Source organism: Drosophila miranda, chromosome 3 (genome assembly GCF_003369915.1).
Source record: "Drosophila miranda strain MSH22 chromosome 3, D.miranda_PacBio2.1, whole genome shotgun sequence".
Taxonomy (NCBI): domain Eukaryota; kingdom Metazoa; phylum Arthropoda; class Insecta; order Diptera; family Drosophilidae; genus Drosophila; species Drosophila miranda.
This window is the reverse complement of record NC_046676.1, coordinates 18,730,094-18,746,704: the sequence shown is the minus strand read 5'-3', so window position 1 is coordinate 18,746,704 and position 16,611 is coordinate 18,730,094. Positions and strand designations below refer to the sequence as shown.

At 49.1% G+C, this 16,611-nt stretch overlaps 7 protein-coding genes across 8 annotated transcripts; 3 read left to right on the top strand and 4 right to left on the bottom strand.

The window, feature by feature from the left end:
• The first annotated feature begins 313 nt into the window (after positions 1 to 313).
• Positions 314 to 6,073, top strand: LOC108158572 (transmembrane protein 131 homolog). The gene is made up of 3 exons (XM_017291008.2): positions 314 to 1,097; positions 1,162 to 5,215; positions 5,285 to 6,073. Exons 1-3 carry the CDS (start codon positions 489 to 491, stop codon positions 5,836 to 5,838), a joined length of 5,217 nt encoding a protein of 1,738 aa, XP_017146497.1. The 5' UTR covers positions 314 to 488; the 3' UTR covers positions 5,839 to 6,073.
• On the bottom strand, positions 6,058 to 6,863 carry LOC117188412 (ubiquitin-fold modifier-conjugating enzyme 1). The gene is made up of 3 exons (XM_033392252.1): positions 6,639 to 6,863; positions 6,273 to 6,572; positions 6,058 to 6,200 (listed from the first exon to the last, which is right to left on the bottom strand). The coding sequence occupies exons 1-3, from the start codon at positions 6,759 to 6,761 to the stop codon at positions 6,129 to 6,131; spliced, it is 495 nt and encodes a 164-aa protein (XP_033248143.1). The 5' UTR covers positions 6,762 to 6,863; the 3' UTR covers positions 6,058 to 6,128.
• Positions 6,864 to 7,170: 307 nt separating this feature from the next.
• On the top strand, positions 7,171 to 12,778 carry LOC108158576 (monocarboxylate transporter 13). Of its 2 annotated transcripts, none has more exons than XM_017291020.2 (4): positions 7,171 to 7,346; positions 10,880 to 11,004; positions 11,075 to 11,548; positions 11,613 to 12,778. In XM_017291020.2, exons 2-4 carry the CDS (start codon positions 10,927 to 10,929, stop codon positions 12,477 to 12,479), a joined length of 1,419 nt encoding a protein of 472 aa, XP_017146509.1. In that variant the 5' UTR covers positions 7,171 to 7,346; positions 10,880 to 10,926; the 3' UTR covers positions 12,480 to 12,778. The 2 variants fall into 2 exon arrangements, with proteins under 2 accessions (XP_017146509.1, XP_017146507.1); XM_017291018.2 differs by lacking the exon at positions 7,171 to 7,346 and adding an exon at positions 10,444 to 10,769.
• Positions 8,104 to 10,350, bottom strand: LOC108158575 (transcription factor grauzone). Its single transcript, XM_017291016.2, has 4 exons — positions 9,978 to 10,350; positions 8,952 to 9,907; positions 8,511 to 8,892; positions 8,104 to 8,449 (listed from the first exon to the last, which is right to left on the bottom strand). The coding sequence occupies exons 1-4, from the start codon at positions 10,095 to 10,097 to the stop codon at positions 8,168 to 8,170; spliced, it is 1,740 nt and encodes a 579-aa protein (XP_017146505.1). The 5' UTR covers positions 10,098 to 10,350; the 3' UTR covers positions 8,104 to 8,167.
• LOC108158581 (proteasome subunit beta type-6) lies at positions 12,761 to 13,749 on the bottom strand. Its single transcript, XM_017291024.2, has 3 exons — positions 13,607 to 13,749; positions 13,067 to 13,541; positions 12,761 to 13,010 (listed from the first exon to the last, which is right to left on the bottom strand). The coding sequence occupies exons 1-3, from the start codon at positions 13,649 to 13,651 to the stop codon at positions 12,853 to 12,855; spliced, it is 678 nt and encodes a 225-aa protein (XP_017146513.1). The 5' UTR covers positions 13,652 to 13,749; the 3' UTR covers positions 12,761 to 12,852.
• Positions 13,750 to 13,781: 32 nt separating this feature from the next.
• On the top strand, positions 13,782 to 14,998 carry LOC108158578 (exosome complex exonuclease RRP42). The gene is made up of 5 exons (XM_017291021.2): positions 13,782 to 13,922; positions 13,980 to 14,176; positions 14,237 to 14,402; positions 14,456 to 14,744; positions 14,799 to 14,998. Exons 1-5 carry the CDS (start codon positions 13,866 to 13,868, stop codon positions 14,978 to 14,980), a joined length of 891 nt encoding a protein of 296 aa, XP_017146510.1. The 5' UTR covers positions 13,782 to 13,865; the 3' UTR covers positions 14,981 to 14,998.
• LOC108158579 (ER membrane protein complex subunit 7 homolog) lies at positions 14,993 to 16,089 on the bottom strand. The gene is made up of 4 exons (XM_017291022.2): positions 15,687 to 16,089; positions 15,468 to 15,614; positions 15,272 to 15,400; positions 14,993 to 15,214 (listed from the first exon to the last, which is right to left on the bottom strand). Exons 1-4 carry the CDS (start codon positions 16,014 to 16,016, stop codon positions 15,089 to 15,091), a joined length of 732 nt encoding a protein of 243 aa, XP_017146511.1. The 5' UTR covers positions 16,017 to 16,089; the 3' UTR covers positions 14,993 to 15,088.
• Positions 16,090 to 16,611: the final 522 nt, after the last annotated feature.

Sequence of the window (16,611 nt, the reverse complement as noted above, 5' to 3'; positions counted from 1 at the left end):
ACATTATACTAGCCAAGAAAGATAGATATATATACTATATATATGTAGATATATCGTACGAACGGACCTTACTTTTCTTATCACTGAATAACATGAACGAGCGAATATTCAATAATCGAGAACTGACTAAAAGTATACTACTAAATAAATTAAGATCAGCTGATCATTTTAATTATAGAGATGCACGCGTGATATTGCTAGTATCTTAAACAAAATATACCTGAATATTTACCAGATTCCACCTACATTTCCAGCTGCATGAGTATGCAAATATGTATAGCTATGCGATAATATCGTTTATCGGCAAGCGGTGCTGCCATCACTAACCACAGACACAGCTGATAATACGAGTCCAGAAAATAAGCGATAATAGCGACGATATTGAATAATATAAATAAAGCCCAACGCAGAGGAAAGCACGACCGAAAAAAAGCTGGACAGTAACTGGAAAAGCAAGAGCAGCGCAACTGCAACACAAACCACACGCGATGTACACAAATTTTCCGCTGCGGCTCGTCCTGAGGCTGATACCAGCTTTGTTCGTGCTGCTCGGCGCCCGAGTCAGTGGCAACAACAACCAGCAAATGCAGCTGGAGCCCAGCAGTGAAAAAATGCTGGAGGGACTTCAGGAGAGCTTCATCAGTCTCCCGGAGCCGCACAGCCGCGACCATAGCGAAATGTTGGGAGACCTGCGGATTGTGCCGCCCCACCTTGACTTTGGAACATGGTCTGTGGGGCAGGCGCGTTCGAAGCAGGTGACGCTGTTTAACCAGCACACGAATCGCACTCTTCAATTGAACTCTGTGGTGGGGCCCAGTCCGGCCTTCTACAGCAGTTTCTTTGGAACGCGCGAGGTGCCGCCGCTGGGGAACACCACATTCAGTGTGGTCTTCCTGCCGAGGCAGCTTGGTGCCATATCAACGGATCTGCTAATACACACATCCTTCGGCCGTGCGGAGATGAAGGTACGCGGCGAGGGTAGCGAGTGTCCGTATCGCTTGAAGCCGCTGGTGGGCATCAAGGCGCCCATAAACGCAACGCTAACCCCAGAGATTCACATGTATAATCCCCACGAGCGTCCGCTACAGATACTCGAGGTAAGTGCAATACTCCAAAATACTGATCTCTACAATCGATACACTACCATCACCCATAAAACAGATTTACAGCAGTGGCGGAGAGTTCCAGCTGGAACTGCCCAGCGGTGGCTCCGAGGGACCACAGAATCTTTGGGAAATACCGCCGCACACGCTGAAGCCAGTCATACGGATATCTTTCCACGGCCGCACCGCTGGCAACCATAGCGCCTACATACGCATCAAGATATCCGAACTCGAGGAGCTCGAGGAGAGCATCCTGGTCATACCCGTCGAGTTCGAGATCCTGCCCAAGCAAACACCCTACGCACGTAATCCCCTGGCGGACTTTGGCCGCGTGGCCACCAACAATGCGGAGGCCATGGAGTTCAAGCTGGATATGCACGACCAGAACGATCAGAGCCGCGAGCTCTTCGGCAGCTATCTGCGGAATATACCGGGCCTCTTCTTCGATCCCAATAGCACGAGCATTGTGCTGGACCCCAAGCTGTTCGAGAGCAGCGAAACGATCAACGATCTGCTGGTCATCAGCAGCAAGAGTTCCAGCTCCAGCCCGGAGCCAGTGCAACCTTTCACGGTTCTAGTCCGGGCAGAGATCTTTAAGGGCGGCCTGTCCTTCGATGGCAATGTCACCAAATTTCTAACGGGCTCTGTCTCCAACTCCGATGGTTCGGAGGGAGTCACTCCGCTGGAGAGGAAACGCTCGCTGGTGGTGCGCAACAACTTTGCCATGCCCCTGATCCTCTACAATGTCAGTCTTAGCGAGCCGATCAACGAGTCCCTTTTGGAGGTGACTATGATGGGTGATCCACTGCAGATTGTACTGCAGCCGGGCGACTCCGTGGAGCTGCTAAAACTCAATCTGCTCAACGATGAGGTAATGTTCAAGTCCTCCCTTAGGATCGATACGAATGTTACCACCTTCGAGATGCCAGTGGTCTCCTGCAGTGGGCGGCTGCACATCTCCGCCCAGCCGTTTGTGCTGCGTATACCACAGAAGAGGCACGAGCGAGAGCTGGAGCCGGAAGTGCCCAGCTTGGAGCTAGATCTGGGCACTGTGCCATATGCCGAGATGTCGCGGGATGGCTATGTCATCCTGCGCAACGACAATCCCATGCCCATCAAGATCACCAATTGGTTCTTCAAGGAGCCCAAGACTGTCTACTCGCACAGCTCCTTCTTTGGTTGCCTGTTGGCGGAGGATATCGAGAATTCGCAGGACGACTTGAACGACGCCACCAGATTGCACATCTGCCGGTACTTAGGCCAGGGCGACAGCGCCGTCTTCCAGGTGGCCGTCAAAACCTACATAGACGGTCCGGCCGAGGGCACCCTCAAGGTGTGGACTCCGTACGAGGTGGTGCGTGTGCCCGTGAAGTTCAAGGCCTCGATGGGACAGCTGGACATCGATCAGGAACAGTTGAGCTTCAAGAACTGCTTCCCCGGAAAGATATGCACTGCGGTGCTGAGCATCCGCTCCAGCTTCACACATCCCGTACACGTCAAGAGCATCAGCTTCGCGAAGCCGGGCCTACGGTTCAAGGATTTCAATGCCAAGGGCACCACCATCGCTGCTCAGACCCTGACCAAGGTGGGGCGGATCTACTTTGAGCCGACGGCCATGTGTCAGAGCCAGTGCTACATCAGGGACTCCACCAACGATCAGGCCGTCTTCCCCAGCATACCCGGTGGCGGAGCGTTTGGTGGGGAGCCGGGCGGCGCCAGCAGCATCAACAACAATCTCCTGTACGACGGTGTCGAACTGCGCCAACGCACAGAGCTCTATCGGCAATTCAAACGACAGCTGCAGGCTCTGACCCTGACGCTGCACAGCGACGAGCTGCCGCCGTTGGAGTTGGACTTTGCGATTGCCGTCGAGTGGCCGAAGCTGGTGCAGTTCCAGCCGATACCACCCACGCCGGCCATCGAGATCAGTCAGGTGCAGCGCCAGTGGATCACCCTGACCAATCCCTCGCAGCAGCCGCTGCTCCTCGACTACTTCCTGTCGGACCCGGCCTACGCCAGACGCACCCAGCTCTCTCTGCCCCACGAGGTGATCGATGTCAGCTCTACTAGCTGCTATCTCACCGATCGCGAGGTCTTCTCCCTGCCCGAGGCTGGCGGACCCATCCTGCTACCCGGCGGCTCGAGCCTTACCATTCCAATCACCTTCAGCGCCTATCAGCCGGAAAAGTACTGCACCCTACTCCATGTGAGGAGTAATCTCACGCTCTACGAGGCTGTCTGGCTCCAGGCCCGCGCCGTGCAATCTCAGTTCCGCTTCGGCAACCGTCGTCCAGGCTCCCTGACACCACTGCTTTTTGATGTGCCGCCCGACCAGTTCGAGGGTTGCCAGTCCGGCGACAAGGCTGTGGTTACCGTCCGCAGCTTTACGGCCCGCAATGCGGGTGTCATTCCCATGAGGATCGAGGGATTCCTGATCGGATCGCTGCCCTGCGAGGACTACGGCTTCAAGGTGATGGACTGTGCCGGCTTCGATCTGGGCGAGAACGAGACGCGGAAGGTTGAGATTGCATTCAGCTCGGACCTGACGACGTCGCGTGTGAGGCGAACGCTGACGCTGATCACGAATCTGACCTACGACATCGGATACTTTATGCTGGCCCAGATGCCGTCCGAGAGTGTGGAGCAGTGTGCCGCCCATCTGGTGCGACCCGCTTGGGAGACTTCGCTGAGAAATGCTGCGCTTGTGGTGCTGTTGGCCAGCTTCTGTTTGGTTTTGGTTGCGGCCGTATTTGATTCGAAGGCCATCATGACCCAGCAGAGTGCGTACGATGCGGCCCGCTACAAGGGCCCCGTCCAGCCTACCTTTAATCTGCGGAATATCGTTAAGATGCAGGCTGAGGAGGCGGCCGCCAAAGCGGAGGCAGTGCAACAACATCAGCACCACCACCCTCACCAGCACCAGCAACGGGCCAGGAATGGTGGAGGCCAAGTGAAGGAAGTGCGCAAGCGGACATTTATTGCGCCCACGACTACGACAACATCGCGTAAATCCAAGCCGTCCTGGTCAACCTGGGGCATGGACATGAATTCCCTCAGCAAGCATCTGCAGAAACCCAAACCAAAGCCACAAGCCATAGTCACCCCCACCCTCAATCCTCCTCAGCCCGCGCCAGTGCCAGTGCCAGTCGAGTCCATCAAGCCCGTGAAGAAATCGGCAACGCCATCACCCCCGCAGCCAACAGCTCCAGTGCGGCCCCAGAAGAAGTTTAGACAGACACCCGTGGTTGTGGTGCCTCCTGCACCCAAGCCCAAGGCAGAGCCATCGCCGAAAACAGAACCATCGCCCAAAGCAGAGCCATTCCCCAAAATAGAGCCATTACCCAAAGCAGAGCCATTACCCAAAGGAGAGCCATTACCCAAAGCAGAGCCATCCTTCAAAGCAGAGCCATCACCTTTATGCACCCCAGTCGTCCAGGAGGTCCAGGAGAAACCGATGCCCAAGCCCTCAGCCCCGAGTCCTCCTCAGCAGGAGAATATATCGCCCAAGCCCCTCATCAAGCCCCAAGAGCAACGAGTGCTAAAGGAACAAAATGGATCGGCCAAGAAATTGGGCAAGACTCCAGGCCGAGAGAGAGAACGCGAGAGGGAGCGCCGCAGGGAACAAAAGGCAACGAATGGAACATCGTCTATGGTCGCAGTGAGGAAATCTGAGCGAAAACAGCGCCAGAAGCAGCTAAACTTTGGCCAATCGGCTACCAGTGCCTCACCACCAGCCTCGCCCGATACCATCAAGTGCATCACCTCTCCCTGGGAGACCAGCAGTCGTGTGTCGTTCAGGGATGTGCTCCAAACAGCCAGTAGCCAGCCTGCGGCCGTGGACAATGGAATAAATTTGACTCCGGCACCGGCAGCACCGCCATTACCAGTACCAGTAATAGAACACCATGTGGCTCCACTACCAGCAGCAGCAGCAGTAGGTGCAGCTGCATCATCATCTCAAGTACCATCACAATCTAGCGATCTCGGACCGATTGGAGGAAGCCGAAAAACCTCGACGCCGCCAGCGATGACATCTTTGTGGGAGCCTTTATCGGCCACCGCCAGCAATTCGCTCTTTGCCAATGCCGAGATTGAGTTGCCTCCCGTAGATGGTAAGCACACACACGCACGCACACAACATAGGTTTGGTTAATGTATAGCGAATCCTATTTTTGTTGCAGATCTATACGAGCAGAGGGAGCGTGAGAGGCTGCAGCAGCAGCAGCAGGCCCAGTGGGAGCGCAGCGAACTGATTATGCAGCAGCAATTGCTGCTCCAGCAGGCCCAACAACTGGAGATGCAGCAGCGACAGCAGGAACAGCAGCAAAAGCAGCTGCAGCAGGAGAAACTCCTGTTGCTGGCGAACATGGAGAGCAACAACTGGAACTCACCCTGGTCGCCGCTGGGCTATGGTGCTTGGCCAGATGTTCAGACAACGGGTGTGGTGAATGTTGTGCGTCCGCCACCAGGTCTAGCTGCTGCAACGGGCTACAACAATAGTCAGATGCTGGCCACATCGCACAACATTGCACAAGAACAACAGGGGATAGTAGCAGCAGCAGCAGCAGTAGGAGTAGGAGGAATCGGATCAGGTGCAGCTGCGGTAACCGGACCCGGCGAGAGTCTGCCTACTCAGTATGATCCATTCACCTCGCCAAGCTCAATATGGTCGGACACCTGGCGTCAGTCCTCGCAACGCAACAACAACCACAACAACAACAATCACATGAACTGAAGGGTTATATCCAAAGAGGAGGAGGAGTACGAGGAACAAGCTCACAGATCAAATAACTGAAATGAAATCAACCAAATGAAATTCTTACCACATAAACACACACTTAGGCTACGCGATAGACGATGGAATGGACGAGAACGATGTGGAACGAGACGAGGACTAAGACGAAGCATGATCTTTTCCAATTTGACTTTTGACTAAATAAACGCAAAGATAAAATGACTTTCATATTGAATTGCATTTGTTCATTTTCTTGCTCTTACGTTTCTCGTAACGAAACAAAACTTTAACTATTTCTCCTTGTATGTGATGATGCCCTTTTCGATCAAGTCTGGAACCTCCACAGCCAACCAGGGAGCCAGCTAAAAAAGAAGTTGTTACTGATTAGAGCCCACACGTTTGCTTGACTTGATATATCATTGGATTCAACTCACTCCCAAAGCCATGGCATGGGCAATTCCAAATTTGGGAACATTGCGTGCCCACAGGGGCTTGAAGTGATCTGTTAGACAAATTTTGCCGCCGCGATACATCTTTGCCGTCTTGCCATCCAACTCGGGCAGTGCGATTTCGGGTGCCGTCGTTGGGTATGTCACTGGAATGTCAAACTCCACATCGAATTCGTACTTTAGGAGGTTGTGCATGTACCAGCATTTTCCAAACCATTTGGTGCCCTCCTTGTTGGACTCCAGCCGGAACCAGTCGCTGCCCGACTGCTTATTGTTCTCCACATACTGCAAGAGGCGCCACAGTTGAATCTTTTTGTACATGCATAGGTGTGGTGTGGTTTCGCCACTCACCTTAATCAGCGCCTGATATTCCTCTTTCAGCCTCTGCACCCAAACGTCTTTCTCACGTGGCCCAGCCCTTATCTGTAACAGTGGAATGTTACTCAGTGTTTTCCTAGTGCTATCATCCACCATTCTGGCCAATGTTTGTTCAGGACGCACAGAAATAACAGCAAATCCGAAGGAAAACACCTTCGTTGACACGTTCACGTTTGTGTGAGCGAAAGAGACAACTGCACTCAGCTGTGCGGTGTAGAGTTGTCAGCAATTACACACATAACCTCTTAAAAGAAATTAAATACAAAAGTAATTTTAAAATATCTGCATGTAATGATAAATAATAATAATTATCTTATAAATTGTTTTAATTTGGTTTTGAATGGATATATTTATATTAATGATTCCAGGGCTGCCTGGTGATCACAGCAATCGATACTAATCGGTACTTTGGCGCCAAAATGTCTTGCGAAATTCAATTTGACTCTATTTATTGTACCTCGTATTCTATTTCAGACTCGGCTCTCATTCGGCAACATTATAAAAAGGCATATGGGACAGGCACTAGACTCAAACAATATTTGCTCGTGAGATAAGCATCATCAAAGCTAAAAGAACTCTAAGAGGTGATAGTGTGGAATTAAAACAAACAAGATTTGGAAAAGTAAATAGTGTCTGCTCTCGGTTACTTTATGCAAATGAAAATACGTCTATAATTTCCAAGTAAGTCCAAATCTGATTGCAAAAATTCTTCCTTCCTTTCTTTGTTCGTTTGGTTCTATTGCAAAATAACACGGAACATGACAGAAGGACTTTTTCGTTCGTAGTGGAGATCCTTCCCTTTCTATTAATATTACTATTAGTAATATTAGTGTACAGATCTATAGCTGGGAAACATTTTGAGTGGCTCAAAGGGATTCACAAAAAGACGTTTTGTGAGGGAAACACCCTCTCAAAGATCAGAGATCTAGGGGACTTTTGAATTTGTTTGAAAAGTATCAAGGGGATCGAAAAATATTCCATCGGTAAACAAGAGGTTACCAGAAGAATACAAAAACAATATAGAAGAAATTATTGTTTTGTCATTTTTCTATGGCACAGATTTCAGATTCTGCATGAGACTAGAAAAACGACATAAACACACACGACACGCCGATTCATGGTACCTTTGAACCGAGCATGATAATGCCAATCCGTTGATAAGGAGGCAGTTCCACTTAAAAACCGACTTAAACTGGTTCGAGTGTCTGAAGCTGAAGCGCCTGGACTGCTCGCCAGCATTCAGACTGAACCATGTGCTATATGTGCTCGCGCTACCAGATTCGACCTTAATCGCTGATAAGACAGCATCGATGTCCGTTATACCAGTTCGAGATGATCAGGGTGCAATCCGCAAACCGGTTACAGCCGGCTGTCCTCCAACAATCGCCCAGCCCCCCTTTACAGGGTATGAGGTTTCAATTAAACATATTACAACACGTTTTTAGCAGCTCTTTGAATTAAATGTACACTTTTATTATGCCACGAAGTGTTATGTCACTTTGTTAACATTCCTCTAAGACTCTGAGACTGTTGGCGGCTGGAGCCTCGACAGCAGTGGTCTGATCTACACTGAAGTCCTCCCTGGCCTCGGTGGTCTTTCGCACGCTCGCTGCAATGATCGAATCTTTTTTCCGGCCTCGCACCAAGCGCTGGAGGCGGTGCTCTTCCCACTCCTTGCGATGCACTTTCTTGCGGTGGGCATGCATGTTGGCATTCGAGTTGAAGGTCTGTGTGCAATGCGGACAGGTGTACAGAACTTCGCCCGTATGCGTAGTCAAATGCTCCTAAAAAAAGATGCGAAGGTTCAAAGGCTATCAAACAGAGAAAGACGTTCTCTTGGCTTACCCGCAATTCGTTTGGTCGCTTGAAGGCCTTCTCACACATCGGACACTGGTGATTGCGGGCCGTGTTGTGGGTGTACTTGATGTGGTGCTGATGGGCCTGGAGGCTGGGTGAAATCTTGAGGCACAGCTCGCACTGCATCGGCTGTAGGTTCTCGACAGTGTGCATCATTTTGATGTGACGCGCCAGGCCGTATTTGGTGGTTAGTTTGGAGTCGCACAGATGACACTCGATAGTAGCCTGCGGAGCGCCCGTGTGCTCCTCCATGTGGCGAGCGAGAGCCTCCCGTCCACGTATGGACTTGCCGCAAACGTCGCAAATCTTTGCATATAAATTCAAGTGTACGAGCTTAAAATGCTGCTGCATGGTATATTTGGTGGGGAAACTGCAGAATGTAATAAAAGATAAATGAAAAGAAAGGAAACTCTCCTCAGGGAGACTCACGTCTTCTCGCAGTTGGAGCATTTCACCTGGCACTGCTCCTTGGGAATGTGCGTTAGTTTGTGTCGTTCGCAGACGACGGCGCTGTAGAAGCTCTTAGAACAATGATCGCATTGGTAGAGACGGCCCTGCGACTTGACGTCGTGCATTCGCATGTGGAGTTCAAGGCTTCGCCTCTGGCCCATTACGCGATCACAGATTTTGCACTTGAAGAGGTCGGGATCCTCGTGGCGTCGCAGATGATCGACCAGTACGCCGCGCTTTCTGAACTTTCGGTTACAGCAGACGGCGTATCCACGCTGATTGTGTTTCTCTCGCACATGGACAAGCATCTCCGAGAAACCCTCCATGGGGGCACTGCACACATGACACTGCATCTTGTAGTGTTGCCTGATGTAGTCATTGAACTCGCTCGACTTCTGAAGATTATAGACGAGGGTTTTTTTTGGCTTCTCCGCTAGCCGAACTCGGCCACGGCCGCGGCCCCTTCCACGAACCTTTCGAGTGATTTTCGGTTTAGGTTCCTCAATATCATCATCTTCCGTGGCACAGCCACTGTGTGACTCAAAGTCTTGCTCCTCCTGATCCTCCAGCACATCAGCTATGGTTAGATCTGCCTCGGGGTACTCAATTTTAATCTCGTTCAAATTGATCTGTTCCAGCACGTTCTGAAATTCTTCGTCACTTGAAGCAGCCCGGGTCTTGCGGGGACGACCCCGCCTGCGCTTCACGGCAGCTGCCACGCTTTGCACGTTCTCATCCTTTACAGTACCGCCATAAACGGCTGCAACTACTGCTGTTGGAGTGGTCTGATTCTCCGCGACGTTCTCCTCGGCCTGCTTTGTTTCCAGTTCGGTCAGGGCTTTGTGGGCATTCTCCACGGTTAAATAGAAGTTGTGAAACAGCAACAATTGTTCCCAGCATGATCCGCACACGTAGCCATCGACAGAATCATTAAACTGCAATTCAGCGGAAAATTCATTAGAAATTTAAGTCAAGCCACAGACGGCTCATTCTGTTTTTGTTTACCCGCAACCAAAAGTGTTTTTCAACTATTTGCCTTAATCCGAGCGAGTCAGCTTCGACGGAATCGAACTTTATATTGCTAATGGCGTCGTCCACACGATGAGTGCATAGGAAGCACGGCATTGTGATTCTAAGTGCCAATAATTAACGAAAATGTGGTCCAAAGTATTTTATTAAACTAAAAAAAATGGCACAGCTGATTGATACTATCACTGAATTGTTGAATATAGTGAGACCGTATGTAAAAATCGGAAAAAAGCCTGGCGTGTGACCGAGAGAAAAATATGTGTGATTATTTGTGATAATAATAAATTGACTAGTTCTAATCAGCTCCATGTTATGTCGAGCTAATTATGTTACGAATTTGATTGCCCAAGAACATAAACAAAACATCTAAAATAAGGTAGATGTCTTATGGCCTTAACTTTGCTAACTTTGCTGTGAAAAGAGAGACGAAACGCAAAATTAGTGGTCATAGCTAACACGTCACTCGAAGAATTAAGAGACTATCTGTGACAAAATGATGATGTGACAGCAAAATTGGATCTGAAAAGTGTTACATGTCTCTGTTTTTGGAGGTAGTCAGTTAGCAAACTCTAATGTCATAGGGCTATCAGTATATTTGTTGGCTTGCGAATTAGGTCATACTAATGCCAAACTGAAAATGTCGCTACTTTGGGATTAATTTAAGCAATTTAATTTAATTTGTTAATACGCCGAGCTTTGTTTACGCAATGGCCACGCAGTTTATGAGCAATGAACACACAAATCATTCACCTTCAGGCGAATAGACGTGTAAGTCCGATTCAGATCAGATGGACTGCTTATCTGAACGCTCTATCAATGCCATAAACAAGACAAACGTTTTTCATATATGCTTATCTTCACTGTTTTCGTATTTTCAGCTGCTAAAGCCATTATATTAGCCAACTCGGAGAGTATTTAGCCAGAGATGGATGTGCAGACAAGTCGTGTTGTTCCAGACGGTGGCTGGGGATGGGTTGTGGTGGCAGCTGTGGCCGTCATCAATGTAAGCAATCGTCAACTGCGTTTTAGAATTTAAAATAAACTAATCCATTGTTCGTTCTTCGCCTTCACAGATGACGAATCAGTCAATATTGTCCGTATTTGGGCAACTTTTTGTGGGTGAGCTGCGTCGGATGAATGAGGACACCTTTACATCGGCGCTGATTACGAATTTAAACAGCTTGGCCTTGAACTTCTCGGGCTTGTTCGTTGGGCCGGCTATCAAGAGCTTTAAGCCGCGCAATGTGGCAGCCACCGGATGCGTTTTGGTCTCCTTTGGCCTGGCGTTGTGCTCGTTTGCCACAGAGAGTTGGCATTTTATCGTCGGCTACAGCTTCTTTGTGGGCTTCGGCCTGGGACTTATTTCGCCTTCCACATTTATGGCCATCAATTCCTACTTCAGCAACAAGCGGGGCCGTGCCGTGGGCGTCTCCCTGGCTGGTGCTGGCGTTGGACAAGTGCTCATACCTCACGTTGTACGATATTTCCTGGATAACCACGGCTTTCGTTTTGCAGTCCTGGCTATGTCTGCGCTTTCCCTGACCGGGGTACGTCTTTAACGACAATTTCAATCCAATCGTAAATTAAATCCAGTTATACTCTTCGTTCTAGCTCTTTGGTGCCATGTTTTTGAAACCCCTGAATCCTCCCGTCAAACACAATAACCGCCGACACATTCGCCTTCTGGCCGAAACGGATGGGGAGAAGGGACAATCGAGCCCCTTGCAGATTGTCGTTGTAGCGACCCAAAGCAAGATGGATGAAGCCCAGTCAAAGAGCGAGTCCCTGTGCCGACGAATGGGTAACCGCTTGGTCCAAGCCATGGACTTGGAACTCCTTAAGGACGCTGTGTTCTGGAGCATCATTGTTGGCATGGCGCTGGTCTACACGGCCACCATCAACTTTACCATGATCTATCCCGACTTTCTCGGCCAGACAGCTGGTCTGAATAGCACAGCGGTGGCCTTCTGCATGTCCGTGGTGGCTGGTGCTGATATCGTATGTCGCCTGCTGCTGCCCTGCCTTACGGATCACCTGAGGATACCCTACCGAGTGGTGTTCCTGTTCGGTACTGCTGGACTACTCTTTGCACGTCTGGTGCTGGCGGAGAGTCAAGACCTGGGCGTCATAATTGCCATGTCCATACTGATGGGAATGATGAAGTCTGCCACGGTGATCAACAACAATCTCACCATATCGGCGCACTGTCGCTCGGATAAGTTGGCCGGCGGCCTTGGGCTGAGCATGATGTCAAAGGGCGTGATTGTCATAACAGTGGGACAACTGCTTGGATGGGTACGCGACTACGCCGACTCTTATGTCATCTGCCTGTACGCCCAGATTGTGCTGCTGCTAGTAGTGGTCCTGGCCTGGGCACCGGAGATTTATTACCGTTTCCGCATGCAGAAACGTACATCCTCCAAGTCCATGGAGACGACACTTGATGCCGCCGAAGAGGGTGCCAAACTGAACTCTTGAATCTCGTGGGATTGGTCTAGGATAGGGGATGGGGCATTTATGATGTGATAATCGACGCTGTGAAATAGCTTCGAAAGTGATCCACTCTTTGTGTGTCCTGGTGGCTATTCCAAAGCGTCGATGGATGGATAGTATTCGGGTTGTGAGCATAGACCAGGGCCATGTGCGCTATGTATTAGGATTAAGGCTTTTTTCGACTATTTATTATATTACCATGTAGCACTCAGAGACTTAACTTTTGTACTGCCGCAAGAGCCAAAACAAAAACGCAAATAAAACTATATATGACAAAAACCAAATTTTATTTTTCTGACGACCGTTTTCAACGCCCTCAAAGCAGATCTAACTTTAATTTTCAATCCATTCTATTCGACTATTGGGCGAGAATAGCACTGCTGCCAGTGCCCGATATCTCGGACTCGCCCGATTCGGTGTTATAGAACAGACGACGCTCCACACCCTCTTTGGTGATGATGCCAACGCGCACCACACCGCCAGAGCTTCCATCGTGATAGATGGCATGTTGAACCGCTAAGAGGGTGAAATATGATTAATTCCAATTTGTATGGAAGTCCTACGCTGCTTACCTGTCTTGACAAATTTCACACACTCCTCTTTGCTCATACCCTCGTGGAAATGCTCTCGGACGTAGCCGTAAATGAAACTGGATCCCGATCCGCCAATGGTGCAGGGCTCGCGGGTCAGCATGCCACCCAATGGGATGCTGAACACCTGACCACCGCGCTGCTCATCCCAGCCAGCAACAATGATTCCAGCCAGCAGGGAGTCGCGATAGTTGTAGCAGTAGTTACGGAACTCTGAGGCAGCCTCAAAGACCAGGGCATCCTTGCTGGTCTGGTTCTCGTGATAGTTCAGCGAGTAGGCCACAATATCTGCGATGGCCTGGGTATCGGCGGCAGAGCCACTACGGCAGCAGTAAATTTTGTCTGTGATGCGAGTCAGCTTGTCGGTGACACGATTGGCCACATACGGTCCGGAGCTGGTACGGGAATCAGCTCCAATCACAACTCCTCCGTCGAATTCGACGGCCATGATTGTGGTCTGCAAATGTGCAAAGAAACGTTAAGTTATTATGAGCCTTGGGTTAAACTCGGGTTGCTACTTACGCCAGTGCTGACGGGTGTATCGGTAAAGTCCATCTCGTAAACCATTTTTGTTGTTTATCTAGTTCTTACAATTCAATTTACAATTCAATTCTTTTTGTAGAAAAAAGCGGCACGAAATGACTGGCTTGTTTTTGACAAGTGGTGCTAGATGTGCGATAGTCACGCGCGATATCTATTTACTTACGGCTATCGATAGCAGCAGTGGCACATGTTTGTTTTGGTTGAGTTTTAAAATAATTTTGGACTTTTGATTTTGATTATGGCGTACGTTGCACTTAGCGAAGCCGAGAAAACGTTTATATTGCATGGCGTAGAGGTAGGTTACGGCCAGCAGTAATGGGTCCTGTAATTAATGTGAATGGTCCTATGCCAGGAGGATTTTCGCTGCGATGGGCGGTCTCGTCGGGATTACCGGCCCATGGAGCTGGAGACTGGGCTGGTGAGCAACGCGAGTGGATCGGCTCGTCTCCGCTTAGCCAACACGGACATCCTCGTGGGCATCAAGACAGAAATCGATGTGCCCGATCCCTTGACTCCGGAGTTCGGTAAACTCGAGTTCTTTGTGGATTGGTACGTTCAGCTATAGCTGTGCTATACTCCGACTGCAATATACATCTGTTATCTTTCCAGCTCTGCTAATGCCACGCCAGAGTTTGAGGGTCGCGGCGGCTCAGACCTGGCCCAGGAGCTGGTGCTCGCTCTGGAAAATGCCTACGAATCCCCTTTAGCCTTTGACTATCGCACATTGTGCCTTATACCGGGTCAGCAGTGCTGGAAGCTCTATATTGACATCTTGGTATGTAAATGCTGGTTCCCCATGTCCTTGTTTTATGTAGCTTTTATTTGTAGATACTCGAGTGCGGTGGAAATCTTCACGACGCCGTTTCCCTGGCCGCCAAGGCAGCGTTGCACAACACAAAACTGCCGCGAGTAACTGCCTCCCTATTGGATGCCGGCGTCACGGATCTCAGTATATCAGACAATCCGTACGACTGCACACGACTAACCATTGATACGGTTCCCCTGCTGGTCACTGTGTGCAAAATCGGCGACTATTGCCTTGTTGATCCCTCAGCGGAGGAGGAGGCTTGCAGCACTGTCAGCATAGTTATATCCGTATCGATGCGGAATGGAGAAGGTAAGATGCAGACTAGCCCAATCTTACGAAACTCTTGCTAATAAATACTGGCAGCTTTCCTTTCCGGCTCCCACATGACTGGCGGCGGCGCTATGCACAGAGATACCATGCGCAATTGCCTGAATCTCGGTCTGTCGATTGGCGAACAACTGAACACGCTACTCGCAAAGGTGCTGAAGCAGGAGGAGGAGCGTGTGGGACCTAAGCGGCCCAAGACGGTTGGATTTCTTAAATAAAAAATCGTTGAATTGGTATGAATATGTTGTATTTTGCTCGAACTGACATTGACTATTACTCGAGTGCGGGCTGGCTCTTTAAACTTATATTTAATTCAACATGAACACTTATTGATCTTTACGCTTCTTCGTCTGCCTGCTGGCTGGAAGCGGCTTCTTCTCCTTGGGCTCGGGCTGTTTACCCGTCAGAAATGAGGTCAACATCTCGCTGATCTCGGGCATATCGTTGGTCATCTGTAAAGCAAATGGATTGCATCAGTAATATCAATTTGAACAATGCATTTTAGTTACCTTGGGGAACTGCAAGTTGTCAATCTCTTTCTTAGTTTCGGGGTCATTGATCATCTTGGGCAGCACCAGCATGAGCAGCAAAGGAAGAACCATCATCAGCACCATGGGGCTGAACATAAAGTCGGTTATCTGCAGGAAAATATGAATAAAATAAAATATATGGTTCTCTTCAACTCTGGCCTTTATCGCTGCCCACCTTCCACTGCTCTCGTGTCTGGAAATACTTGAATGGCATCAGTGGCTTCATTCTCAGAGGGTAGGCCACCTGCATGATTTGCGCTGGCTGGACAAAGTTCACCTTGCGCGCACGGAACTTTCCCTTGGGATTGATTTCCACACGAACCTAAAAAGATATTGTATTGGACTCGTTACAGCATGAAATGTCTATTAGGTCTACAGGTACAGTAGTACTCACAGGCTCGTAGAACACGTCAGGATGATGGACGTCCAGCACATAGCTGCCGGAAGGCACTCCGCTGATGATGAACTGGCCATCTTCGCGCACGAAACCCTTGTACTCGCCATCATTGATGGTTATTGTCACATCCACTTGCCATTTATTCTCATCTTTATTTAGGGCACCGCCTGCACCTTGCCCTGGTCCCAGAATAGTGTCTGGTGGAGAAACTCGGCCTTCGATTGTGTACAGCCCTGAGACCTCATCCACCAGCTCGTCCTGGCCAATAACGATTTCGCAGCTGCTCAACGCAACGAACGTTGCAATAATAAGCAACTTAAACCACATTTTCTACTTAATTAATATTTTTTTCTCATAAAACTTTGTCGCAGGGTTGTCAGCTAGAGCTGGAGAAACATCGATGTTAACATTGATGTCATCGATGTTTTGGCTTACATTAGATTACCACTAGCAGCATGTTATAGGCTATATTTCCACAATTATTAAACTGTTTGATCTAATGATAACATTTTTTTTAAATACTTGCTTGAAGGATTTATTTTTGCTCCTTTTCCCTCAGCCAAATTTATTACGCTACTAGTAATAAGTGGTGATAGTTGACAGGCAGAACAGGGGTAAATCGAAAAAGCAACCATAACTAAACTTTTTGCCACCACTAGGAGGCCCACTTACGCTCCTTTATTTAAAAGACAAAAACTTAAGTTAAACCGCGGAATAAATAACCAATAGATCTTCTTGTAGATCCATCCTATCCTTCATCTTCACTTAAAAAAAAATCACGATATGGTTCTCATGAGCTGCGCAATTCCTTGATTTTAATATTTAATATAATTAAAATATGTATTTTTTAATATCTATCACATGATTTCACACATTGTCTTTAAAAGAAATTGGCTTGCCATTCAGTGTATGCTTCCCGCGA

Bases quoted from the DNA above. Each gene is read 5' to 3' on its own strand.
- LOC108158572 (XM_017291008.2), top strand. From the start codon at position 489: ATGTACACAAATTTTCCGCTGCGGCTCGTCCTGAGGCTGATACCAGCT. The intron at 1,098-1,161 runs GTAAGTGCAATA...CCCATAAAACAG, and splicing joins GTCCGCTACAGATACTCGAG to ATTTACAGCAGTGGCGGAGA. The intron at 5,216-5,284 runs GTAAGCACACAC...TTTTTGTTGCAG, and splicing joins TGAGTTGCCTCCCGTAGATG to ATCTATACGAGCAGAGGGAG.
- LOC117188412 (XM_033392252.1), bottom strand. From the start codon at position 6,761: ATGGTGGATGATAGCACTAGGAAAACACTGAGTAACATTCCACTGTTA. The intron at 6,573-6,638 runs GTGAGTGGCGAA...CGCCTCTTGCAG, and splicing joins AATATCAGGCGCTGATTAAG to TATGTGGAGAACAATAAGCA. The intron at 6,201-6,272 runs GTGAGTTGAATC...CTTCTTTTTTAG, and splicing joins CCCATGCCATGGCTTTGGGA to CTGGCTCCCTGGTTGGCTGT.
- LOC108158575 (XM_017291016.2), bottom strand. From the start codon at position 10,097: ATGCCGTGCTTCCTATGCACTCATCGTGTGGACGACGCCATTAGCAAT. The intron at 8,893-8,951 runs GTGAGTCTCCCT...TACATTCTGCAG, and splicing joins TGCTCCAACTGCGAGAAGAC to TTTCCCCACCAAATATACCA. The intron at 8,450-8,510 runs GTAAGCCAAGAG...ATCTTTTTTTAG, and splicing joins AGCGACCAAACGAATTGCGG to GAGCATTTGACTACGCATAC.
- LOC108158576 (XM_017291020.2), top strand. From the start codon at position 10,927: ATGGATGTGCAGACAAGTCGTGTTGTTCCAGACGGTGGCTGGGGATGG. The intron at 11,005-11,074 runs GTAAGCAATCGT...TCGCCTTCACAG, and splicing joins CAGCTGTGGCCGTCATCAAT to ATGACGAATCAGTCAATATT. The intron at 11,549-11,612 runs GTACGTCTTTAA...TCTTCGTTCTAG, and splicing joins CTGCGCTTTCCCTGACCGGG to CTCTTTGGTGCCATGTTTTT.
- LOC108158581 (XM_017291024.2), bottom strand. From the start codon at position 13,651: ATGGTTTACGAGATGGACTTTACCGATACACCCGTCAGCACTGGC. The intron at 13,542-13,606 runs GTAAGTAGCAAC...GCACATTTGCAG, and splicing joins ATACACCCGTCAGCACTGGC to ACCACAATCATGGCCGTCGA. The intron at 13,011-13,066 runs GTAAGCAGCGTA...TCACCCTCTTAG, and splicing joins TGTGAAATTTGTCAAGACAG to CGGTTCAACATGCCATCTAT.
- LOC108158578 (XM_017291021.2), top strand. From the start codon at position 13,866: ATGGCGTACGTTGCACTTAGCGAAGCCGAGAAAACGTTTATATTGCAT. The intron at 13,923-13,979 runs GTAGGTTACGGC...GTCCTATGCCAG, and splicing joins TTATATTGCATGGCGTAGAG to GAGGATTTTCGCTGCGATGG. The intron at 14,177-14,236 runs GTACGTTCAGCT...TTATCTTTCCAG, and splicing joins CTCGAGTTCTTTGTGGATTG to CTCTGCTAATGCCACGCCAG.
- LOC108158579 (XM_017291022.2), bottom strand. From the start codon at position 16,016: ATGTGGTTTAAGTTGCTTATTATTGCAACGTTCGTTGCGTTGAGCAGC. The intron at 15,615-15,686 runs GTGAGTACTACT...ATATCTTTTTAG, and splicing joins CTGACGTGTTCTACGAGCCT to GTTCGTGTGGAAATCAATCC. The intron at 15,401-15,467 runs GTGGGCAGCGAT...ATTTTCCTGCAG, and splicing joins AGACACGAGAGCAGTGGAAG to ATAACCGACTTTATGTTCAG.